The 24757-nt window shown below is 42.3% G+C and overlaps 1 protein-coding gene across 1 annotated transcript in view; it reads right to left on the bottom strand.

Annotated features, from left to right (window-relative positions):
- The window catches only part of AIG1 (androgen-induced 1), a gene marked incomplete at its 5' end in the record, with an annotated part of 90555 nt that overhangs the window by 2082 nt on the left and 63716 nt on the right, over positions 1-24757 (bottom strand). Inside the window, 2 exons of the mRNA XM_010294420.1 lie at positions 1786-1949; positions 12394-12509. Coding sequence (XP_010292722.1) covers positions 1786-1949; positions 12394-12509 — 280 coding nt within the window. The remainder of the gene's footprint in view (positions 1-1785; positions 1950-12393; positions 12510-24757) is intronic.

Consider the following 24757-nt stretch of genomic DNA (forward strand, 5'->3'; position numbering starts at 1 on the left):
CTGTGGACAGACACTGACTTGTACAAAGGGCAAATTTTTTCTTGCCTACCATGTTTGTGGTTTAACTTGGAAAAACTAACTGCAAATCATTTTGTCAGTAGTGAGGTTTTATTTAATGTATCTCCAGAGGAAAAGGAAAAAAACTCCAAACCCAAAACAACCCCCTCTCACCCCAGAAATCTTTTCATGGAAGACTGCTTTAATTTGCAAGCTTACTGCTCAAAAGCCCCTTTTAAATGTACAGTTTTCAAATAATATTTTCCCAAGTCTCGGATGGTGACAGACTGGCATTATTTTACATCTCTGCTGTTTGTGGTGTGCCTTCCATATGCTTCAGGTTAGGTTTATGCAAAGTGTTTCAAGCACAGCAAACCAACAGGTGACTCATGACATTTTCTGGTTTGCAAGTGCTTGAACCACAAAGGTCTTTGGATCAATATTCTTTAACCAAATCAAGGAAATGATGGAGAGGATAAGGTAGCCATGGTGAACCTTTAAAGAGGTTGGAAGAATGACCCAGTTTACGTTAGTTCCTCTAGGGTGGAGGGCCACAAGAACCAGGGATTTTGTTAAGCATACTGTAGAATAGTGAGGGAGATTTTCCACCATTTACTTATTCATGGAGTTGGTAAGAACATATGACTCTTCACCACATTATTATTCTTCATACAGGACTTAGGTCAAGTGAAATTATTCCTTGCAGCTGGCTTTTTTAGAAACTTCTTTCCTGAATTAACTTAAATAAGTTAAATAGATGTGAATGTAAAGTCAAACTGAGGACTGAAAACCAGACTTGAACACTGTGACCAATGATCGCTGGTTCTAAAGCAAAACCAAAAAGACACTTTATAGCCTGGTGTCAGTATGGGCAAATAGCAAGTAAAACTGCTTTGAGCTTCTGGCATTAGGTTCTACCTAGTACTGGAAGACTTGTTAAAAGAGATTTGTGTGTGCAGTAAACTACTATGTGAATCTACGGTGTGTTAACCAGTGCACACAGTTTCCCAGAAGGGGATACAGGCTGTTCATACAGGCTCAATATGTTCTGGGCCCAACAAATGTTAATGACAGAATTCCCCATGGAGCATGAACTTCACTCCAGTTGTCATTTGCCACTGCGGCTACTATGAATGTTGTTTGCTTATTTCAGGCAATTTGAGAAATGAAAAACATCTTCCATAAATTAAAGGAACCTACTTTTAATCTTGTGTTTGTCTTATTTTCCCTTTTCCTCTACTCAGCAATGGGTGGCCTAGGCAGGGTAGATGTTGTAGAGTCTGTACAGTTATGTTTACCCTGAACTAATGATCTTTCTCTATTACTTTACTGACATGAACATATTCATCTTCCTTGAGTAAATTTATAAGCAGAAAACACATTATACCTGAAATCACTAAAAGAATATGTTTATATTTCTAAGTCTAAGCTTACCATTAACAGCATTCCCACAGAATGATACTTTATTCTAGCTGCATTTAATGGATTCATCAGCTAATAACTGGGTTGTAAACCAAGTGGGTTGTAAACCTCTCAGGTAATTGCCAACAGCTCTTAAATTAGTATTGGAAGTTATAAAAAAGAATACATATTCATAGCTCATCAAGCTCTCCAGCAGTCATTCTGTTCATCTGGCTGCTTTTAAGAGCAAGCAAGCAAGACGTTTCAGAGGAACTTGTGTCATTCTCCTTTGTTTTAGCCAGCTTCAAACGTTCTCGAATTTCAGGGGAGCATACTCAAGTCCTGACGGTGTACTGCATGAGTTAATATTCTTAAAACCATACTCACATTTTTGGGTATCCCAGATGTAGTTGTTCAGAACCTCTCCCACCACGTAGAATATGTTAATTATTACAGTAACGGCTGCAAAAAACATTATTTTGACACCTGGGCTGAGGTGCTCAAGAAGTGGGTACACCCACACTCCTGTAACATGGTGAATCCAGCACACCCTGAAACAAAACAAAAATAACAAGTACTGACTCTTACAGCCCTGTTTTTCAAAAGTTGCTTGGACTATATGCTTAGCTACTGTAATCTGAAAAGCAATTATTTAAAAGGACTGCAAGTTGCAACTGAACTGGAGCACCTGGATGACATCCACCCAGAACAGACATCACAAATGATGAAACCGTGACTGATTTCTCACGTTCTTACTGCTTTTTTTTAAAATTTAATATGAGCAGTTGGCCAATTTTCATGTTCTGATGTAAGCAGTTATCCTTGGTGCATTTATATTTACGAGGAATACACGCCCGTTTTGTGCAGCAGCATGGAAACTGCAGCACCTTCTGTTCCAAACAGCTTCTTTATCCAAAGAGCATTCAGGGTTCTCCACGCTCTTCTACACAGCCCAAATCTCTGCCTTCTACAGCGTCCTTTCATTGTTTCTGCTGCTTCTCCTCACTACACCTGGCAAGTGCATCATGCATTTTTGGTTTGCAAGAAACGTATGGCTCAGCTTCTCTTTGAGAGAACAGTTTCTTCAGCACCTGTGTTTTAAGCTGCTCCTGCTTTTCTTTCAGTTATCTGGTATCATTTGGGATCTAATAATATTCCTCTAGGTAGGATAAACATTAAAAAAACCCCAAACACAAAAAACTCACCTCATCAGTGAAACAGTGAAGTTTCTGCCCAGTTCTGAAACTGCCCAGTTCCACACTCAACATAGAGTAAAGGAAAAGGCATGATGGTGGTTTTCTGGTGACATGGAGATTTTTAGCATTCACCTACAGTGAAGATTGCTGGCATGCTAACCCAAGAGATAGGGTGTCAGCTTTGCTCCAGTACAGCCTGAAGAAGCACTCCAGGTATGTGGTTTTGCTGTGTGTGACTGCAATGGATGCCTGTACCCTCTGAAGGCGCAGCTTTTGTGTTGAGATCTGATGTGGTGAGTGGTAAAGTCAGAGGGAGCAGCGCGAGTCCATACGTTCCAGTAGGTGGAAGCTAAGAAAGGCAAATGATGCCAAACAACTGAGCAACCATCATGGAGACTAATGGGGAAAAGTGTTCAGTGGAGGCAGGCTGGGGCCCATGAGCTGCTGGGCTCTCTTCAAGAATGTCAATCTGTTCCTTTCTGACTTGGCAATTTGAGAGAGAAGCTCACAATGAAGCACAGCTACAGAAGACTCAGCAGCTGCACAGACTATTATTGATGGGGTTTTCCACATCCATATGATTTGCTTCACTTGCTGATACTTTGTTTAGGGAAGACTCTTGATCATTATATCAAGAGTCATAGGCTCCTGAAGGGCAGAGACACAGAAGTCCACCCAAAGCTGTTACCATAAATGCCTGTCACACAGAGAGTACAGAATCCCTGTTTAATGATTCTCCATCACCCTGGAGATGTACATGGTTGTCATAGCTTCCCTCCTCCTTAGAAAAGCTTTTACTACAGCCAAACCCTTAACAGTTGGAGACTTCATGCAGGAATTTACATGTGTCGGTAAATTAATCTGCATGATCTACATGAAGATCAAAAACCCTTTCTCCAAATGAGTTCACACATGGAAAATGATCTCTGTACTTTACAGTTACTTTCCACAACACTCTTCTATGCCAGAATTAACCTGACAAGACAAAGGTGTATGTGAAAAAATAAGGGATTCCTGTGTAACCCATGGTAACGGGCGATATCGTGTTCCTCTTGATCAAAGAAAAAGACGGGATAGTTGAGTAGAAAGTAATGGGATGTCCTCTGCTCCCAGATTGGCTTAGCAGGGAGTGTCTATTCTTGCCTAACGTTTTTCAGTTTCGTTTGCTTTTGTTTTATGATCATTCTGTGAAAAACAATCTCCAAGGAAAAAGCTTGAAGAAAAGCCAGTGCTGCTTTTTCACTTATTTTCTCTGTGTGATGAAACTGCCCAGCACTATACAGCACCTTTACAGAGGGACTTTTCAAGGGACCTTTTGAACTGCACCTACAAAGCAAACTTCATGAACCAAGTAGAAGTAGCATTTACTAGAATGCATTGATGCTGGAAAGGGGAAATATCTTCCAAGTCCAGCCAATGAGTCACTGATGAGCTCCCAAATGTCAGTGATCTCTGGTTAATTCAGAGTCTTTGAGTACAGCTCATACACTCTGCTCTCTGCTGCCCAGCATGGGAACTCATTCATCGCTTGGTGATACTGCTCGTGGGTTCAGCGTAGCTGTTGTTGCGCGCCTGTCCCTGGTGCAGCCACACCGTAGCAACCCATGCTTTGAGCACAAGAGGTACCGAGCACCACTCAGCAGACAACGGTCACAAACCCACCTGATCAGCCACCCTGATCTTCCTCAAGATGAGCTGTGCCATGCTGCTAGCTACATTGGGATGGAGTAACGTTAGCCTCCTCTCCACTGAGCAGTGACACACTGACTGTTCCTGCGTTGCCTATACCACAAACGGGAGCAGCAAAGGGACGACTGCTGCCATGGAAACCTCACCTGATGGCCTTTCTTAGCGGGTTCCTTTCTGCTTGAATACAAGCTATCTCGATGCCACACAATAAAGGGCTGATCAACTGTAGGCATAAAGATTCCACACAAGACTGTTGATTACTAACATTAATGAACATCTTCAACACTGCAATTCTAGTAGTCATTATTCCTGTCCAACCTCATTATTAGATAAGCACAGGGGAGCATGCATTAAGATTTACCTAGGAGTGCAAATCTAGATCCAATTTAAGACCCTGTTACTGAACAGGTATAAAAAATGGGTCATTTAGATAAAAATAAACCGAGGAGAAAAAGTTTAAGCTAAAACTGGACCGGCTACTTTTGAGAAGATAAAATTAACTTGAACCTCCCTGTGTTTTGGTTCCGTGGCAGCACATGTAGACATAACCGTGTGTTTTCAAAGATGAATGTGTTACAGGTCATCGAGCTCATTCAGCCATTTGTTAGAAATGCTAAGAAAAGAAGGAATGGAAATATTCACACATTGTATTCAAATTAAAATGTCTGTTAAAAAGAGTGGCAATTTTCATAGGTTTTCAACCAGCTGGTGTAGAAATCAGAAAAAGCTATTTGAAAACACACAATATTGCTCCTTTTTAAAAAATCTGTCCAAAATTTGACTTTGTAGCTGTTTTTCACTTCTAGTATACAGTAGATGTATATCTCTCCCATCAAAGCAAACAGGAGGAAATGAAAACTATGCAGAGAAGATACATGCACATTTATTCCTTGGCTATAGATCTTTTGTTCATGAGGAAAAGTAACTACAAAAAATTGTCGGAACTTTGTGGTTTATGTGTGCTCTACCTGTCGCTTTAAGTAATGCAGCTGTTGCAACAGTGTGTGTAAAACAGCCCTGGTAGAAATAGGCTCAACATGTGGATATAATAGCAGATAACCATGACACCCAAAAGATTTTGCAATGGGAGACACGTTGCAGAAAATGGTTGTTTCTTCATGATGGCTGCTCTCAGCTACAGGAGTTTGAATATATTTGCACAGGCATCACAGCTTGGCGGCATGTTGTGGTCTGAACTCTTGAGTGTCTCCACCTATTTCCTGCCCAAGTGGAGTCCTTCAGCGACATCCACAGCCAAAAAACAATCAGTACTACGTGTCCTGGAAACAGGAACTATTAGATGAGGGGCTGTGTAACTTTTCAAGAGCAGTGAATGAGAGGACACAGAATAATAATGCATATCATAAAATGGCTGAAGAGGTCCCAGTGCTCTTCCTTATAACAGAAGAAGCACTTCAGCAAAACTCAGAGACAAGAAATTCAAATCTGTTAATGGAAATATCTTTCTGACTGATACCTAATTAACCTCTGGAATGCACTACCCTATCTTTCAGTGATACGTCACTGAAATCAAGATATTAAAAATAGTTTTGAAGTATACAATTTTAGAAGTCTACTTGGTCCACTCTTCTCTGGGCTGTATCGTGCAACTCTAGCAAGCTTCTGAAGTCAGGAGACTGTACAAGCAGTAAGAATGTGTACAATTATGCTTAAGTTCAAAGAGTACAAGTTATATAAACCACCAAAACTGAAGAATCCAAGCATCTACTTTTTGACATACGTTTTGGAAGAAAACATTCCTTACAGGCTGATTATTCCAAAATGGCCCGCTAAATCTTCTCCTGAAGCATCTGACATTAGCTACAGCTACAGCCTGGATACATGGCTACTCTGATCTACTATGGTAGTTCCTTTCTGGTTATTTCTTGCAGAATAAATTCTTTCCTACATCTTCTGTGCCGTTCAGGTTTCCATTGACTGTCAGAAAGGAAGGCTGAATTTTTGGTCCCACACAAATTCTAGGCCAGTTCCCGTTGTGGCAACTCTTTACCAAACAACAGAACACGGGCATTTTCTATGCTTTTATTTCATAATCTTTCCTAGCATCACTCTCTTCCTTTTTCACAGAAAGTAAGAACTTTACCCAGAACTATTAAATTGTGGAATGTCTCCCAAAGGAGGTGATGAGCTTAGAGCAGTTGAGTCATTCAAAACGTGAAGGAACAAATCATTTGTGGTTACAAAGTAGAGACCAGCCCTGTGCTTTCAGAGGCAGAAGCACAATGACCCACACTAAATCTGTTCTACTTATGGTTTCCAATACTGACTGATGTGAGGCACATTTTCAGAAATCCTTATGATTTTCCCCCCACACCCAAACAACAGACAGCTTGTTCTGGATCTGATCAGAATTATTAAGATCTCAGCCACATTTAGATGCTGGACTTATAATACCAGCCAGCCAGGCCTAAGTCACCTACACTAGGAATGCACCTCGTTTAGAAATTTTAATGTCTAAAAAATAAGTTCAATAAACAGTCATCAGTTAGAAAATAAAAGCAGTCAACTCCTCTTGTTCCAGTTTCTTATGCTGGATTCTCCTCCATTGATCTGAGTGGTGCTGAACAATACCTGTGTTATAGGACTGTGCTACTGGTATGGAGTGGCTTATGAAGTCAGAAGAAGACAAGTCCTGGCAAAGTCCTTTTGCAGCTGCAAATAATGTCACATGCAAAACATACTCAGCATGACATGGTGCGGGCATCCTCTGGGATGAACAAAACTTAGTAGAAATTTGTGTTTATGTACAGGTAGTTAGAATGACAGAAATTCTGAAGATTTGTTGCAAGGTGTTGTCATCTTTGGAAGTCATCTATTTTGATAAATAATATTTCATTTTAAATATAGTAATCGTTGCTATGATTTTTTGAGCTATATTTTAAGGAGCTGCACAAGCAAGTGAGAATGCATGTCATCTGTGATGGTACTGTTGCTTTGACTGAAACATTTGAGGATGTGGAGGTGGAGGGGAGCCAGAATGTAACAGTCCATAATGGCTATGTCAGACCTAACAGGCTGAGGATCCATGGAGCCTTCTCTCGCTGAAAGCACTTCTGCTCTCCCACCCTCCTTCTGGGCCAGGTACAGGGGACGCTAATCTTCTCCTGGCCTATTTCTGCTACTTCTACTTCTTCCTACTCTTTCCTGTTCTGAGTAGCTCTGGCTCCAACTCTTTTCTCCTCCTCTGCATTGTCTCATCTATCACCCACCTCTACATCAGCCTTCCACTCTGATTTCAAAGCTTGTCTCTCTCTCCCCCTCCCAGCTTTTCCCACTTACTTACTTCCATTATTTCAGCTCTCAAGCTGCTGACCTGTGAGCAGCACGTTTCCTTACCCATTTCTCTTTTAACCCATGGCTCTAGTTCATCTTTGAGGATGAACTTTGCCCCAAGGACCTGTCACTTGTTTTTTCCCCAACCACTGATTCCTCTGATCTCTATTGAACTTCTGTCCACAGTGCTCACTTCCAAAAACATTCATGACCCGCTCCCTACACACAGACCCTCTGCACATGCTAGCATAGCCATGCTCTGTCTCTCCTGCTCCACTGGCACCAGCCACCTCAGAAATCCTTCTGTTTTCTCAATCCTGCCCTTCTTTATCGATGTGGCTGTCAATTCCCACCAAGCTCTAACTCTCCATCGCTCTCTTCTGAATGTCAAAGTTTGTCCTAGCAGCCTGCACCCTTATCCCTTTGCCAACATCTGCTCTTTCTGATCTTCCTCTCCTTCTATGGAGAATTGCTAGTGGAAATCCTACAGCAAGGCTGACAGAATTGATCTCAAATTAATTTCAAATTTTCAGTGTACATTCCTTTCTTAAATTCGTTCAAGAAGAATTCAGCAAATTACCCCATCTAAATGCTCTCCCTCGGCAAATCTACAGAACCCTCCTAAAGTCACTTCAATAGAAACTTTATTTTCAAATGAAACCTAAAAGGTATCTGAGCTCTTTAAATAGATTTATCAAAGAATGAAAGAATGAATCAAGTCCAAGCTTGGCACACGTGGAGGCAGCTCCTATTGGATTTGAGATAGCAACAGGAGAGCAGATCAAGCCTTTTGCTCCCAAACATGTAGTTCAGCATGACTACAGCAGTGGACTCAGGTTCTTAGGGTCTGTTTTTTTGGCATCCTCAAGTGCTCAAAAGCAGAGGGAACAAGAAAACCATTTTAAATAAACATATTTGTCTCAGTTTATTTTAGGGACATATTAGGCTCTGATATTAGTTACCATGAGGTCATTCTTATTACAAGGAGCAACACATTTCTGGCTCTTTTCCGTTCCTTGACAACCAACTCCATACACCCATTGGCAGTATTTTCTGGTAGTACTGGCAAGCTCTTGGGTTTTCTTAGCACCGTCTAGATTTAACAATTCAATACAAATTGTGACCTTTTCAAGCCATGCTATATAAAGCCAATCAGCCCGTCTCATCTTATCCCATGGCCTTGATCCTGAAAGTCCATGTATGGTCTGCGACAGGCAATGCACGTCTGTGAATGCTCTGCCTGGGCACAGTTCCTTAAGAGCAAGGGAGAGCTCCCCCTCACTGAGAGCACATCAGCTAAGTGTGCCTACTCAAATGCTCTCTGACTGAAAGGAGAGAATGCAAAAAAAGAAAAAGAAAAACAGAAGAAGGTTTTACTCTTCGAGAAAGGATGTTTCTCAGATAACATGTCTCTGAATAATGTTCAGGGGATATCAAGTTATTTAGCTATGTTCTTCTGACTTCAGTGGTTCTATTCAGAATTGTTCACCTGTTTTCTCATCAAGTATATATAATAAAAGCATGCTATTCCACCATCCCTTCCATATGTGAAAGATTCAGTCACATATAAAATAAAACAGAATGTTTCCTCTACTTGGAGTTGAAAAAAGTGCATTAACAGAATCAAACCTAAAAAATATCCTCCTGTATGCTCCTTTACAGTACAAAGTGTGATATGATACATAAATCAAGTAGCATGGTAAGAAGGTTTCAGCTGAGGTGGGGAAAGAAAAAAAAAATTCAAGGGCAAAACATAGAGAACATCTGATTAGCAATTTTCTCCATTTTATACTGAGAGAGTTGCAGTGAAAACAACTGCTTTCCCCTTCTGCTGAGGGAAAAATAATGTAGGGAGAAGGACAAATTTAGGCAGAACCCTAACTTCTAGGTAAAAAACCCATAAACCAAGAACTAAGTCCCAGCAGGGGACTCATGGACAAACAAAGGTACAAAGGAAGGATGTAGACAATGTTGTAGTAGACAATGTTATCCATGGGACAGCAATGTGCCCTGATGGCCAAGAGGGCCAATGGTATCCTGGGGTACATTAAGAAGAGTGTGACCAGCAGGTCGAGAGGGGTTATCTTCCCCCTCTACTCTGCGCTGGTGAGGCCTCATCTAGAGTATTGTGTCCAGTTCTGGGCACCCCAGTTCAAGAGAGACATGGAACTTTTGGAGCAAGTCCAACGGAGGGCTACGAGGATGATGAAGGAACTGGAACCTCTCTTGTATGAGGAAAAGCTGACAGACCTGGGGCTGCTTAGTCTGGAGAAGAGAAGGCTGAGAGAGGACCTTATAAATGTCTATAAATACCTGAAGGGTGGCTGTCAGGAGGATGGAGTCGGTCTTTTTTTAGTAGTGCCCAGTGACAGGACGAAGGGCAATGGGCACAAACTGCAGCACAGGAAGTTCCACCTCAACCTGAGGAAAAACTTCTTTACTGTGAGGGTGACAGAGCACTGGAACAGGCTGCGCAGAGAGGTTGTGGAGTCTCCTTCTCTGGAGACCTTCAAAACCCAACTGGACGCATTCCTGTGCAACCTGCCCTAGGTGATCCTGCCTTGGCAGGGGGGGTGGGCAAGATGATCTTCAGAGGTCCCTTCCAACCCCTACCATTCTGTGATTCTGTGATTCTGTGATGTAACTAGGTCATCTGCAGGTGTAGTCTCATTTTAATGCACTGTGCTAACCTTGAGGGGTCTAAAGGGTACACCAACAAGGGCAGCAAATCCAAATTAAGTAATTCCAAACCTTCTACGTGATTAAGGTCTCTATCTCAATGTAGTCACTTAGCAGCAGGAAGATAGGGGACCTCAGCTGTGAAAAATAGGCACACTCTTGAGTGAGAGGGATGAAAGAAACCCCACTTTTCATACTTTTTGGTAGGTTTTCCCAACCTGTGAATGTGAGATACATTGTATTGGCATCATAGAGCCAAGAATTGGCTTGCAGCCTCAAACAAATCTTAGATAGAGGCTTCAATAACACTTGCAGGCTGAAGACATGCAGCACTTGCAGATGATGGCACAGTGTAGCTTGTGTCTACCTCCAGTCTTCCCCAAAGGCTTTCTTTCGTAACAGTAGAAGAAGAAATGGGCTGTAAATGCAGAATTTAGCAGGATGACCATTAGGCTGAATAAGCAATTGTCTCAGACCACCTTTAGAGAAATCACAACTTGGAAGAAGGTAAGTCACTTGAGTGTAGCCCCCTCCATTTTGGAAATAATGTATGTGTAGGCAAAACCAATAAACAGCAAAAGCAAAGGGAAATGATTGTAGGCTGTAACTGGATATCCACTTAGCAGTTAATTTCTTAATGCAAAATCTTCTTCCCTGCTTTAACTTGTCCTACAATTCCCTTTTACCTTGTACTTCTATCTGTAGGATGTAGATGCACTGTAGTAGGCAGGATCAAGCCATATGAATATCACACTGATACTGTAACAGCTTCTTAAAAGATTTTAAGACATCTGTGGTTTTATTTCACTTGCAGAACTAGATTGTTTTTCTATTTTTCTATTCCTATTGAATACTATTGCATGTGTCTACTCAGATGATTTTGAAAAAACAGGAGTTGCCACAGGAGGTCAGATCACAGGTACAATAACTCTGCCATCCAGTCCCTAAGCACCTTTCAGAGGAAGGCAGAGAAATATCACAGTTATATATTATTATATATGAGTTAAAAAAAAATAAATTCCTTTCTTCCGAAGGAATCATTACGTGCCTTTCTGCATGAAGCTGTCCTTATCTTACAATTACAAACATTAATTATTCTTTTAAGAAGGATATGTATGTTTATAAAAGCAAATGACAGAATATGACAGTTGTCCGGGGACACTGCATCCCACTTCAAGGAGATTACTAACATTTTATGATCACTCAATGTGTGTGGATCTGTGTAAACACTGGCCTCTCATTCATTGGACCAAAGGGGCAAGTTGCATAGTAGAAGCAGTATGACAATACTGCCCTGAGCCTGTGTTCCTCTCTCATTAGCCTGATCTCACTTGACTGGTGAAAAAAGCAGTATTATCCACAATTTTGGAAAATATCCTCTTAGCTGAGGGAAGGGTGTTGTGAGGTAAGAAGAAATAATATGAGAAGTAAACAGGAGGTTCGTGAAATGTTTGCAGAAAGGGTAAAGGATATATGGTATCAAAGGAGCATTGTAAACAAAACAAAGGTTTAGTGAAAAATAAAATGTTAGAATGACCAAAGTAAATTAGCTCTGTCATGTACATCAGGTGCTTTAACAGGAACTGCGCAAAGACTTAATCTAATGTTGTGTAAGAGATGTTATTTCTGGTTTAGTTTAATTTTTCAGAAACATTTGCATTTTTTAAAACAAACTTCAGAGTATTCGGATTACTGGCTTATTCTGTAATCAATTTTACAGAAAAAAAATGAAGTAGTAAAGAAAAAAGACAGTGTTCTATCTTTTTCTGTTGCTGCTTAAATACTGATGCAGGAAATCATTTGCCTATTCTCAATTTTATTTGATAGAACAAAAACCCTAAGCAATAAAACTAAGGTCCAAGCAAAACATTTAGCTTGAAAAAAGGTTGAAAAATGTACCCTTGGAAAGACCACTGCTTACATGGGATTGTTCAACAAATTCCTGTTGTGTGAGGTTTGGCATATACTTTCTAAAAATATAAGCATCTGGGGAAACCAGACAAAGCCCAGGTCTTGGACCAAACGAGGCATGCAGCGTGAATCTGTTAGCGATTATATCCATAATGAAATATGTGCCCAAATTTAGCAGTACAAAACCCCCAATACAATATGAAAACACAGCATGTACAGCCCTTACCATAAAATATAGCCAACAGCGAAGGTGCACACTGCAGCCAGTCCACAGCTCCTGCTGGGATACTGATGATGTGTTGTTCTCATCTCGATTAATACAAAGGGCAAAACTGTTGTATGCTGAAAAAACAAAACAGGGGAAAACCAGGTGATACAAACAATTCTCACTGCATTTCGATGCTAGTTCTACAATAAGAGACCTAAATCACAAAAACCTGAAGGCAATTTCTTGATGGTCTAGAAAGACAAGATAAAATGACTCGATAAAGTCGATCAATAACGCAAGCAGTATTGTTGCTACAGCAATTGTATTGACATTAACAGCAAATGTCCAACTGTTCAAGAGACCAGAGGAAAACTGAGTAAGCAGAACGTGCTTTTCCTTTTGGCCAGGAATGCAAGGCGGTACTCGGTGAGTAGAAACGGGATGTGACAGTTTGGCCTTGCAATTGCTCTGTGATCTTTGCCTCATCACAAAGTTATTTTGACCGTTCAAGTTAGGAGGCAATGCATCTGATTTTCAGAGACTCTAGGCACAAACAATGCCAAATGAATGAATATAAATGGAGGTATTTAATGCTTTTGAGAATTAGGTTTAAATGTATCTCAATCTGGGGACTTGAAAACAGGGGACATATTTTCAAATGATAGCCTCAATACCTCTGTTCCTCCATCTGTAAGACAGGAGCAATTATCTTCTCGGAAAGGTGTTGTGAATCTTAATTTGTTAGTTGTTGTGCAAAGTGGTTTTAGATTCCCAAATGAAACATATGAAAGCCAAAGCTGTAAAAACCATTTGCAGCCACTTGTCTTTATTTAGCTATGAAAGTCCTTATTTTGTCATTTTTCCACACACATTTCCTACACTGCCCTGTCTGAGAAGGTCTGTTCATCCAATTAACGTCAGCAGCATGAAAAATTGCATCTAGCCTGCCCCCAACATTCAATGTCTAGATTTCAGAGTGCTGGCAGGCATGAAAATATACGTAAGTGAAGAACAAATGTGCCAGGAAATAAATCCTATCATTTCTGAATACACAGATCACCTAGGACCAGCATTGCTGGTGACTCCAGAAACATACCCTGCCCTGCCACCATGGCACCAAGTTATTGTTGGTGTCTAAAGGGAATTACTTTGGTTGAGAGCTTGGGCCTGGGGCTTGGTGCGACTGCAACTGTGAACTCTCTTGCCCAGTTCACTGGCAGGTCTGCAGGTGTGAGGATTTCAAGGGCAGCCTAAGCCATAAACCAGGTTCAGTCCTTCACCAACACTTGCTCACCAACTAGAAAAGAAGGTTATGGCTTACGTTGGCCATGTTCTGCCATCAGATGCACACGTGTAGTTTTGGGAGGAGCTGGAGGGCCAAATTAGTAATAATTACACTTGTAAAACCACACCAATTTTCACCAACATGAAGGCAGGATGGACATGGAGCAGAAATATCCTTGCGTGGATAACAGGTTCAAATGAGAGGAAACAGAGCAGGGTCTGAGCCTTTAACAACTGCAGAGAAGGAAGAATTGTTTGAATGGGAAATGATAAGATAATGGAAATGCTCTGGCTCAGAGATGTAACATAATTTGAATCGGATAACTGCTCTGATTTTCAAGGCATTAGTAATTAATGACTAGCATTTGGAAAATGTCAGGTGGATAATACAGCAGTTAGGGGAGCTTTCAATTTCTTCATCTTTTAATAACTTGTTCCGCCCCCATCCCTTTAAACAGTATAAATCAGCATCAAGGGAATGCAAAGATGTTTTACATGTGGTCTGCGATAGAGGTGCCCACTATTAGATGAGAGGTCTATAAACTGCACAGGACCTTCCACGTCCATTAACAGGGACTGACAGCAAAGCAAGCCCATGAGATTCAGCTGTATGTCTTGCATCTGTATGGAAAAGGTCTTCAGACAGAGATCAGTACCTCACACTGCATAGCCCCCAAAGCAGGGTAGCTGAAAGCTGTACAAATGTCTCCTGCCCTGCCTCCATTACCTCTTCAGTGAAAAAAACAGAAAACAACAAAGGTTATATTGGAGACAAAAACTCCAAACTCCACCCTTGCTATTCCTTGTACGATGTATTCTTGTGATCCAGTCACTTAGTCTTAACTCTTCAGTATATGGATGATGGTTAGAGAGCTTGTGTGCCCTGTTTCTCAATTGAAATGCTTACCGCTTTAGATACTGCTTGTTGATGTGCTCTTCATTGATGATAACAACTCAACAGCTTGCCAATTAAAAAGTAGTTAAAATAATTTCAGCAATCAACCCTTAATCTAGAGTTCTCTCCTCCTTTCCCTCCTCCCAGTTTCTGTGGTTATATAATAAAATCGGTCATTGTTTTCCTAAATTCTTCCTTCTGCTCTTTTCTAAGGGTAAAGTAGGGGGGAAGAGGATAATGAGCTGTATCACTAAAGAGTTTGTGTACAAAATCCTGCTAAAATTGCAGTGCAATTAAAAGTGTAAGGAGAAAATCAGAGACATGTATCTTAGTCTGTTATAGCAAATGTCGATGCTACCTGCAAACACTGCAGTTTTACAAATCCAGATTATGAACTTTGGTTTAAAATGTTCTAGTGAAACCGCCACTCCACAACGCTGTTTCAGATGCTTCACCCAAACTACAACCAAGATAAAATTGCCCTTTCCTGTATTTCAGACCCTTCAAAAACCTTAATTTAAAAACCACAAAATTTTGTAGGCAGGGATACCTTCTGTCAACCAGTGACAATTAAAACTCTTGGGGCTATAAATACCAAATTTGAATCAGACTGGCACCTGGACTGAAACCTAGTGAAGGTGAGCAGGGGTCAAATGTGCTTGGAGTGGGATCCATCAGGGCCGGGAAAGCTGCAGGAAGCCAGAAATTTCATATCCTCTAACATTTTTGCCACCTGATTTCTGAATAAACTTGTGCCAGTGAGAATCTGAGGCTTAGAGAGAAAATACTACTGATGCTTCCTTGACCTGTTTGTTAAAGATCATGCCATGACAATCAAAGATGCCCAACTGGTATCTCTGGGACTGATCCCTTTTACATATTGGCAGGCTGGAAGACAGCACAATGTTGCTCAACTTGTTTGTCATAGTATCTCCAGGGGCTTACTTGAGAGAACACTAAGGAATGAGGAAGTTCAAATAACATGGAGGTTTAAATGGTGAGGATGATTAGCTGCTGTAACAGCTTTTCAGCAGTTGTTATTTTGCACCATTTAAAGAAAAGGGCAAATTTATAATTAGAGTATAATGAGAAGTATAGTATTATAATAGTAGCAAATTATGCTAGCACTAGTAATCAGTGCTATATTGATAACCCACTTTTATTATGGACTAAGTATTTACAAGCAAAGCTATATTTTTACCTGGACATCTTAATCTGCTCCTGCTGAGAGCAGCTGCTCCTGTGAGACAGTTTTGCCCGTATGATTGTGCTGACACTAGAGATTTGTGCTGAGCAGTGCTGCAGGTAGGTCAGGGAGCACCCCCTCCATCAGCTGGGAAGGCAACGCTCGCTGCACATGTGCCCTGAGGTGATCGCAGGCTCGGGGTAGTCCCCAGCCCTGCCTGGGCAGCAGCAGGGGAGCTAACAAACCCCATCATTAGCAGGAGCCCTTAGCTTGGGCTCAGCAACTATATCTGCTCGCAAGAAAATGTACCCTGTCAGCTTCTCCCGCCGTGGCTGTGGTGCTGCCTGCCTAGGTGCCCTCCCAGCCACAAACCCCTCTCTCTCTGGACTGTCAAGGCAGTGACCCTCAAACCCATTTTTAACCCCACTCTGAAGGATCCATCTGCCAAGACCGCCTTGTGAGTTGAAGCATGGCTGTAAGCCCCCACTACCTGGCCACAGCATCGCCCTCCTCAGGCCCCCTTGTGCTCCATCACTGCCTGTCCCGGCCACAGGGAAGGCAGCTTTGACAGCTCTTTATGCTTGCTAGGTCTGCTAGCACGTGCTGGTCTCTGCAGAGCAGCAAGCTGCAACTTCCTCCCCATTTTGTGTCCATCACAAGGCACTGCTTCCCAAGGTCCCATCACCTACAAGTGGGGAAGAAATCCGGCTTGCCAAATCTTCAACTGCTGGTAACGATGCATGAAAACAAAGAGAAACCAGCCCAATGCATGGAGCCTGGGTGGAATTTGCAGTAATGTTATCATATGGAGAGTTTGATCCAGAAAACACTCTGGAGACTGACTCCAAAGAAGCAACCTCTGAGTGAAGCTGAACGAGCACAAACTGCAAGAAAAGCCACCCCAAGAGCTGTAGGTACATTAATTCCTAGAACCACTGCCACTGCTTCCTGAGATAAACTCTGCTCCTTAATAACTCTTCAAAAGATGTTATTAAAATATGTACCACCCCCCACATGGTATATAACTCCCTCATAACATTCGAGACTGGAAAATCACATTACAAATAGGCAGCACATCTGTAGTGCTGGCTTGACGAGTTGAGTTTTGATGGAGGACTGTACTTCCCCATTTTAGGGGTGTGCTGCAACAGGTAGTGGGAAAAAAAGATTTTATGCAAATCAGGTTCATTAAGAATGAGTCCTGTAATAGTCTTTAGGCAAATTAAGTGCTCATTCTTGAAAGCCCGACTATATATTTTATCTTCCAACCAGCAAGTGCTGCTTTTTTAACAGTTTTCATCAGTACCTTGCTTGGCCTTTTCTCCTCCCTTAACTGTGTTTTAAAGGGAATGTTAAAGCTTTTCAAAAAGTTGCTAAATTGACAGCTTTGTGTATTGGTATCTTCTGTCCTTAGCACAAACATGGCAGTGCTATCTTCCCAAGTCACCCAGTCCTGACTTGCAAAGACTGTCCAGAACTACCTTTAAGACAAGGAGTACAATCTAAAAAAGCATCTGCTTTCTCAGATGCCCAGTCAAGTACGCAGAAGTTCTGCAGGGATGGTGAAACTGTTTGGGGATCTTGTGAATTATGATTATAATTCACTTCAACCAACAGAAGACCGTGACTTGTTACTCAATTTGATCAGACTAAAAGCTACAGGGTATAGGACATTTTAGTTCAATGGAAATACTGTGGACCTCTACTGAGAGGGCTTCAGCATGACACCCAGCACATGGTCTTAAGAGTCAGCAAAAGCTCAGTGACAAGAAAGGAGGCCTTGCAGCTTTGATGTCACCAACATTTTAACTGATGAACTGGAAGCCTCCGGGAAGTGCCGGTGCTCCCTGGCACAAGGAGGCTGCAGATGGGTCTTCACCCACCACCTCAGCTGCATCTGTGTCGAAGCCTCTGCCCCGGCAGGGGCAGCTGCTCCAACATCTGCGGGGGAAACCGCGCTGCGGCACACAGCCACCATGCCCGAGACTTACGCTGGTATGAATTTGACAGAGGCCCCCTTCTTTGCACCCTGCTGCGTGAGCTGCTGTGCAAACTGCTGTGTCTGCTGGCTGCCTCTGCTTTTCGTCTTTCTAAATTCCTCTCTAAAATCTAGTTTCCATCAGTAGGATGTTACCCTTCACTTTTTTTTACTGAGCTCACAACCAGACTAAGTGTTGTTAAACAGCTGCTGCACGTCAGAATGAGTGAAGCAATCCATCTGCATCTCTTTCTTACCTCTCAGGGGTTTGTGCAGCACCTTGAGATTAAAGATTTTACAGAAAAACCAGCTAAATGACCTACACCCATTCCTCTTAATTTAAAATAACTTCTGGTGTATTCACCTTAGAAACCAATACTAATAGGCCTAAAAATCCCTACAGTTGTAGTCAGCACCATTTGTAGACTGATAGCAGTAATAAAGCTGTATTTTCCACATGCTCCTAGCAGAGTAATGTGGGGAACCAGACCAGAAACTAGTAAAACAAGGGGCACGGTTATGATTTACTTGTTGAGAAACTTCTGGGAAAGGAACAGCTGGCAAGAGAGTATTTATGTGTCATCTGAAGGATGATACCTTCCACCAAGGCAGCCTAATCCATAAAGAGAGCAGCAGGATACCAGAGCTGGGTGCATAATAAATTGGAATCCTTGAGTGTCTGAGCCCTTCTGAGATTGAAAGCGCTGGTAGCACTTTTCCTCTTACAAATGAGAAATTATGACTATTAACTGAGACACACTGATGCACAGGATGCACTCCAAGGAAGCCACAGACGGCTCGTTAATTGTTATTGTAGGTTGGAGGGAGGAAAAATTATTGTATGATCTAAACAAAGACCAATGCCCTATAACACCACAAAACACACAAGAGACAGAGAGAACTGTTTTCAATCAATATAAGAGTGTAGCATTCTTCAAAAAGAAAATTAACACATCCTCTTTAATGTTACCTCTTTTCTGTAGATAAATACAGTCGACGTGGCATATCTGACTTAACAGGAGTTGTATCACTTTCTCCATGCACACCTAATGCTGACAGATTTGTTCTCGTTGTTTCTGACACATGCAGTACATACTATATATTGAAATAGCAGTGTCAGTCTGATCTCACCCCTGTGACTGTACTAGTGTCAGGGAGTTTATATATAGGTGTTTATCTATAGAATTTCCACAGTGCCAATCACCGAAGCACTTCAGCACCTCAAAAGCATTACTAAACATACTCCCACAGCAGCCCTGATCTGTAGGGGTAGGATATCCTATCCCCAGTTCGCAGGAAGGCAAGATGGAGATGGCATGCCCCATTCGAGGTCATGTAGGGTAGCTATGGAGGAGAACCACATCGTATTCCTCAGTTCCATTCCTGGGTGTCAGCCTAAGATAAGCAAGCACATATAGGGAAGGAACAAAATCTGCGATGAAAGCCAATCTACTCATTCAAGTTTACCACTCTGAGACATCTTGGCCCTTTCAGCATCTCTCAGTTGTTACCTTGATCGACCCTCTGTCCTGGTTCCCCTCTGCTTTTGGAGGCTTCTTCAATTGCCTCCCTCTGAGCTGTCTGTCTCCCATCTCAGCTCCTGCTGCTTCAAGCCGCCTCCTTGTAGCTCCCATCCTACCAGCCCAAGCAACCCCCCTGCACCCTCCTGGCCCTGATTCAGCAGCTCCCAGGGTGATGCATCCTCGCTTCTGTCTTGGCCTCTTTCAGTCACCACGGGTCGTCTGTTCACATCCATCAGTATGTTTGGCAGACACATATAATGCCTTAACTTGACACATCAAAATCTTGGTCACTTGGACTCGAAACAAGATGATGGCAGGGATGGGATGGGACAGGACATGGCACATCTGGTACAGCAAAATTGTGCAAAACCAGTGCCACATTGCCGAATGGAACAGCATTGCTACATGTTTACTTTTCTTTAAGTTTGTATAATTCAATATAGCTACTTTTAATGCATGCCATGTACCATTAAACGCCATGCCATACCATTAAACGCACGCAAAGTGCAATGTCACATAAGTCACCTCTCTCCTTTTGTTGGGACCCCTTAGGTAGGCTTTCTGTTCCTTCCGTGCTGTGCCCAAACTCGCAGTCAGCTCCCAACAGCGTGCACTGCACTACTGTTAGGAGACTTTTAAAATACAAGAGAGTCAACAAAGCCCAGGTTCTGTGCGCTCAGCCACAGCTGAGCAAACCCTGCAAACCCCAATTTATTTTCAACCTTAAGTCCTTATTTTTGCAACAAAATCCTTAGGAAACACACCACTAATAATGTGGAATACACACACATACACCTTGTGCAAGGATCACTCATTAATCACAATGTTATGGAAAGTAATTTTTCTGCATATTTTGTTCAGCTTATTTGCCTCTTACCAGTTAAACCACTTGCCCTAGAATTTCTTAAAACTACTATTTGTAAAAAGGTTTATCTAGGCAAAGAAATATATTCTTATCTCTTACAATTATCCTTAGAATCAGTGTTTATACACACACAAACACACACACACTTACACGTATCACCAAGATTTAATGTGCATGAATGAATGTTGAATGTTCATGCAGGTCATGCTGAAAAAGCGCCACTAAAGTCATTGAGCCTCATGTACTCCTAGCACAAAAATCAGTAAAGCACGCTTGCAGATGTATTTTAGCAAGGGTTTAAAACAATTTTACTCATACGGAAAATAGTATTTGTTTCCTTGGAAAGCCAACTCCTTCCATATCATGAGTCTAATAGCACAGGCCTCAAAAGGAGAAAATAATTTGTATCGATATGTTTTCTAAATCTCTTTAACTGACTGGACAAGTTTATGCCTACATAAAATGTGTCATGTTAAATTCTATTATCTGGCAATCTCCCAGGGCTAGCACTAAGGCTTTCAAAGAAGGATACTTTTGGCTTTGTGATAGCTAAAGTATCTTCTTTCTAACCTGAAGACATTGGACTCTGAATCTGTCACTGGTCCAGGACTGAATATTGCTTGTCCTGGGCTTCAGGCCAGTATAATTTGGGGAAAGAAACTCCACATTTGGGAAAATCAAGAAACCATGATTTGGCAGTTTCTTTTTCAAATGGTGGCTCTTTGATGCTATTTGGAAATTTAAAATCTTGGAAGTGGTTACTGAGGAGGTGGATTTATTGGGTGTTGTGCAGGTGAGGTAGCCAAAGGTCAAACTTTAGTCTATCACATGATGACTGCAACTATCTGCAACTTGGTTCAAACAACTTATCTCACAGACTTTACCATTATCTTCATTGAATTATTTCTTTGTATTATACATGCAAACTCCTTCAATAAGTAAGACTAGAGGATGTAACCTCCTCAGCTTTTTTGTTCTCATATTACAGAAAGCAGTAGCAGACTAACACGAGCGTGTAGTCTCATTACTGCACCCAGCGGCCTGTCTGTAACCAGTTTTGCCCGACGCGCGTTGCCCCGGGTCTTCTAAATAGCGCGTACTCCCCTGCAAGGCAGAGGTGCATGAGGGAAGAGCTCCTCGAGCAACGGTGCCCGTGCCCCCGGCCACAGCGCTGCACTAGCATCAGCTCCGCACTCCTCCAGCCCATGCAACGGCGCAGGGCTAAGCCCCGCGGCAGCAGCCGGGCCCCGGCAGCTACTGCCGAGCGAGCGGGTGACGGGGGATAAGCACGGCCAGGCACCAAAGCAGCTCTCAGCTCTGCGCTCAGCTTTGCCGACAGCACCTGCTGCAGGAAGAAAACACTGCTGGTCTTGCACTCTCTGCCCAGGTTGCAAAAGCCAGGCCAAGGCAGTGTCTACAGGCACCACAAGATTAGTAAGACAAGGAGGGACGTGCTTTCAGTGGGTAAGGCGACAGCACGTGCTGGGGTACACGTGCAGAGAGAGGGTATGTGGTGGGGCGCAGGGAAGGCAGGAAGCATGGGCTGGGGCCCTGCATTTGTTGGGGTGCAGATGGGGCAGCAGGTATGGTTGGAAAACTTGTTGAGGGGGAAAATGAGTTTATGCAGGAAGGCAGGGGAAGAACAACAAAGGTGTAGCCCTGCTTGTGTGTCTCCTAGAGCTGCTTCTCCTCTGCAAAGAAGCCAGGTAAGCAAACACGCCTGGGGAACATCCTGAACTAAGGTCTACTGTCATGAAAACACGCCGACATTCCCTAGTTGTTTTACCCACTGTATGACATACTTTATTTAGGGGAACCATTCTGCTTCAAGTGCAATTAGTTCTAAATGCTATTGTTCATGTTAAAACAATTGTTATTTTGCTTGATAGTAAAAGCCTACAAACCATAGTAAAGGCAGCAATGTTGGACACAAAGACAATAAAAAATCTATAAACTGATCCTTTAAAACCTGACTTGAACCATCAGATTTGACTTATGAGACTAGTTACAATAGTGCTTCATGCAAAAAGCATTAGGTTAATGCTGGATCAGGCAAAGTTGCCAAACACACCCTGGCATAATTAATCAAGAATATTTAAAAAACAGATCGCCTCCAAGAGGTTATCGATTTCCTGTCACGACACGTTTTCCTCATGAGGTGCTACAATGCTATGTGTCTGAGATGTGCTGGCGTGTATTTTTCAGTGACTAAGCCTTGATCTATCTTCCTGGACTCCTGCCACTGGTGCACTGACATCTGCAACTACTCATGTGTGACAGTCTCATGCATGAGCTATGTGGCTTCCAACTTGGATGGGATTAGTATAGGAGACTTTCTGAATATTTCAAATGTAATTGAAAGCAGATAAATATAAGGGTCTCAAGAGGGTGGCATACTTTTTACAAATGGAATCACATTAAATCACGCATATACATGCTTAGACTGAGAAAGATCTCAGTGTTAACCAGTATAGTATGCAAGAAAGTGTTTGCTCTTGCTCTTAAATACATATGAATCCTGATAACGTCACATCTTTCTAAAATCCAAATATGCTGCATCGCTAAAGTGTGGTCTAGACAAGCACGGAAAGGTACACATTGGGGGAGAAGGGTGGGGGAAGAGAAATGTATTCGGAGCCTGGCAGGTGTCTTGCCTTTCATCCATGCTTGAACTAAGGCATTCATGTCTCCTGTGAACCATCTCTGCCAAGTGATGAGAGCTAAAGACAAACTATACATCACGTAACTCAAGATTATACTGTTACACTGTCAAATGTCAGCAAATAAGAAATGATGTTTTCTTTTAGAGCAAAATTCAACTTTCCTTACATAGAACACACTTCTATTTACCTGTTTTTCTTGGTAAATGTGGACATTGGTATCATAATCTGTGAATGTATTTCTACACATATTTACTGAATACTGTAAAATAGAGTATGTAAATAAAACTGATGTTAACACTGCTGTACAGAGTTCATCTTTTCACATTTCCTTACCTTCTTTGACTTTGAACTCTGCAAACGTAAGCAATCTTGCTTTAACACAGATAATGCAGAGCTCAATAAATCTTTTAATGGGAAATGGCCTGCTGTTTCCTGCTGTGAAATACCTGTTTGAGGATTGCAGTGATGGGCAATATATGAGCATCACAAAAGGACAGCAATACTGGACATATGTGATATCAAAGGGCTCCAAGATGATCAGGTTGCAGTGGAGCTGTGATACCCACAGTATTAAAGCTATGGGCTTCTCTGGGTTGTCTTGCAGAGTCTGGCCTAATTTTTTCTGTTCAGCTTAACCTTGATATGCCTGTCTCTGTTTCCCTCACTAACAGTTCTGTCCCCAGCTAGGCTGATCTCACTGAGCTATCAGTGACCTGCATGGTTTTTCTATTTCAGATGTGAAAAAGGAAGAAGAGCTGGAGGTGAGATGTGGCTCTTCTCACCACATGGTAGCTTTTTTCCTAGCAAGGAGGGGACCAGAACTGCAGCATGTGTAAGGTTAGTGGTTCCTGGGAGAGCAGCAGGGAAGGTTGCAATGGGATGACTGGTCTCATGTCTCATACTCTGGTGAACCCTGGAGGAAGGAGGGCTTCTTACTCTGCCTGGTGTCGGAGCTCCTGTCGTGGAATAAAGTCCTCAAGGACTTCTGCTCCAGCCTCCCAGCAACAGATATCAGCTGAGGTTCAAAGCAGTTGATGTGAGGTCTCCTTCCAGACCCCTTGGTCTCCTTCCCAGGACCCTGCTAAATGTGGCCTGAGAAGTTCATCAGCTTGGTCATACTTGTAGTATCATAACGCAGTTTTCTGTTACTAGAAAATTTATCTGTATTCCCTTATTGCCACAGGGATTCAAGACAGAACTGCCTTTGCAGCACCTGTTCATAAAGATGTACAATCAGTCATCTGTAAAGTTTTGCCATGTATCCTTCAGTTGGTCTGATCTCTTCTGTGCTGGGGGATGGATGCCAGTATTGGGACTGAGGTCACCTACACATGCAAGTGGTTCATGACACTTTTTTTTTAAAAATGAGAAATATCTTTTTTAATTGTATGGATGATGAAACACTGAAAGTGGTTGCCCAGAGAGCTAATGGAGTCTCCATCCTTGGTGATATTCAAAACCTGACTGGACACTGTCCTTGGCCATTGGCTCTAGCTAACCCTGCTTGACTAGGGGGATTGGACAAGACGATCTCCGCAGGTGCCTTCCCATCTCAGCAACTATGTGATTCTGTGACCCTGTGTCCCTAATTGCCTGGCTGTTACAGTCTCTGGCCTTTATATCCAGTCCTGTCAGTCCTCAGTACCTCTTCTTCCATCCCCCCTCCCTGGCCACGGCTGGGTCTGTAAAAAGTTCACAGAATCACAGAATCATTAAGGTTGGAAAAGACCTTTAAGATCATCAGGTCCAACCATTAACCCAATACCACCATGTCCACTAAACCATGTCCTGAAGTGCCACATTGACACCTTTTTGAACACTTCTAGTGATGGTGACTCCACCACTTCCCTGGGCAGCCTGTTCCAATGCTTGGCCACTTTCTCCATAAAGAAATATTTCTTAATATCGAGTCAAAACCTCCACTGGCGCATCTTGAGGCCATTTCCTCTCGTCCTATCACTAGCTAGTTGGAAGAAGAGACCAACATC

This window comes from Phaethon lepturus, unplaced genomic scaffold (genome assembly GCF_000687285.1).
Source record: "Phaethon lepturus isolate BGI_N335 unplaced genomic scaffold, ASM68728v1 scaffold11979, whole genome shotgun sequence".
Taxonomy (NCBI): Eukaryota; Metazoa; Chordata; class Aves; order Phaethontiformes; family Phaethontidae; genus Phaethon; species Phaethon lepturus.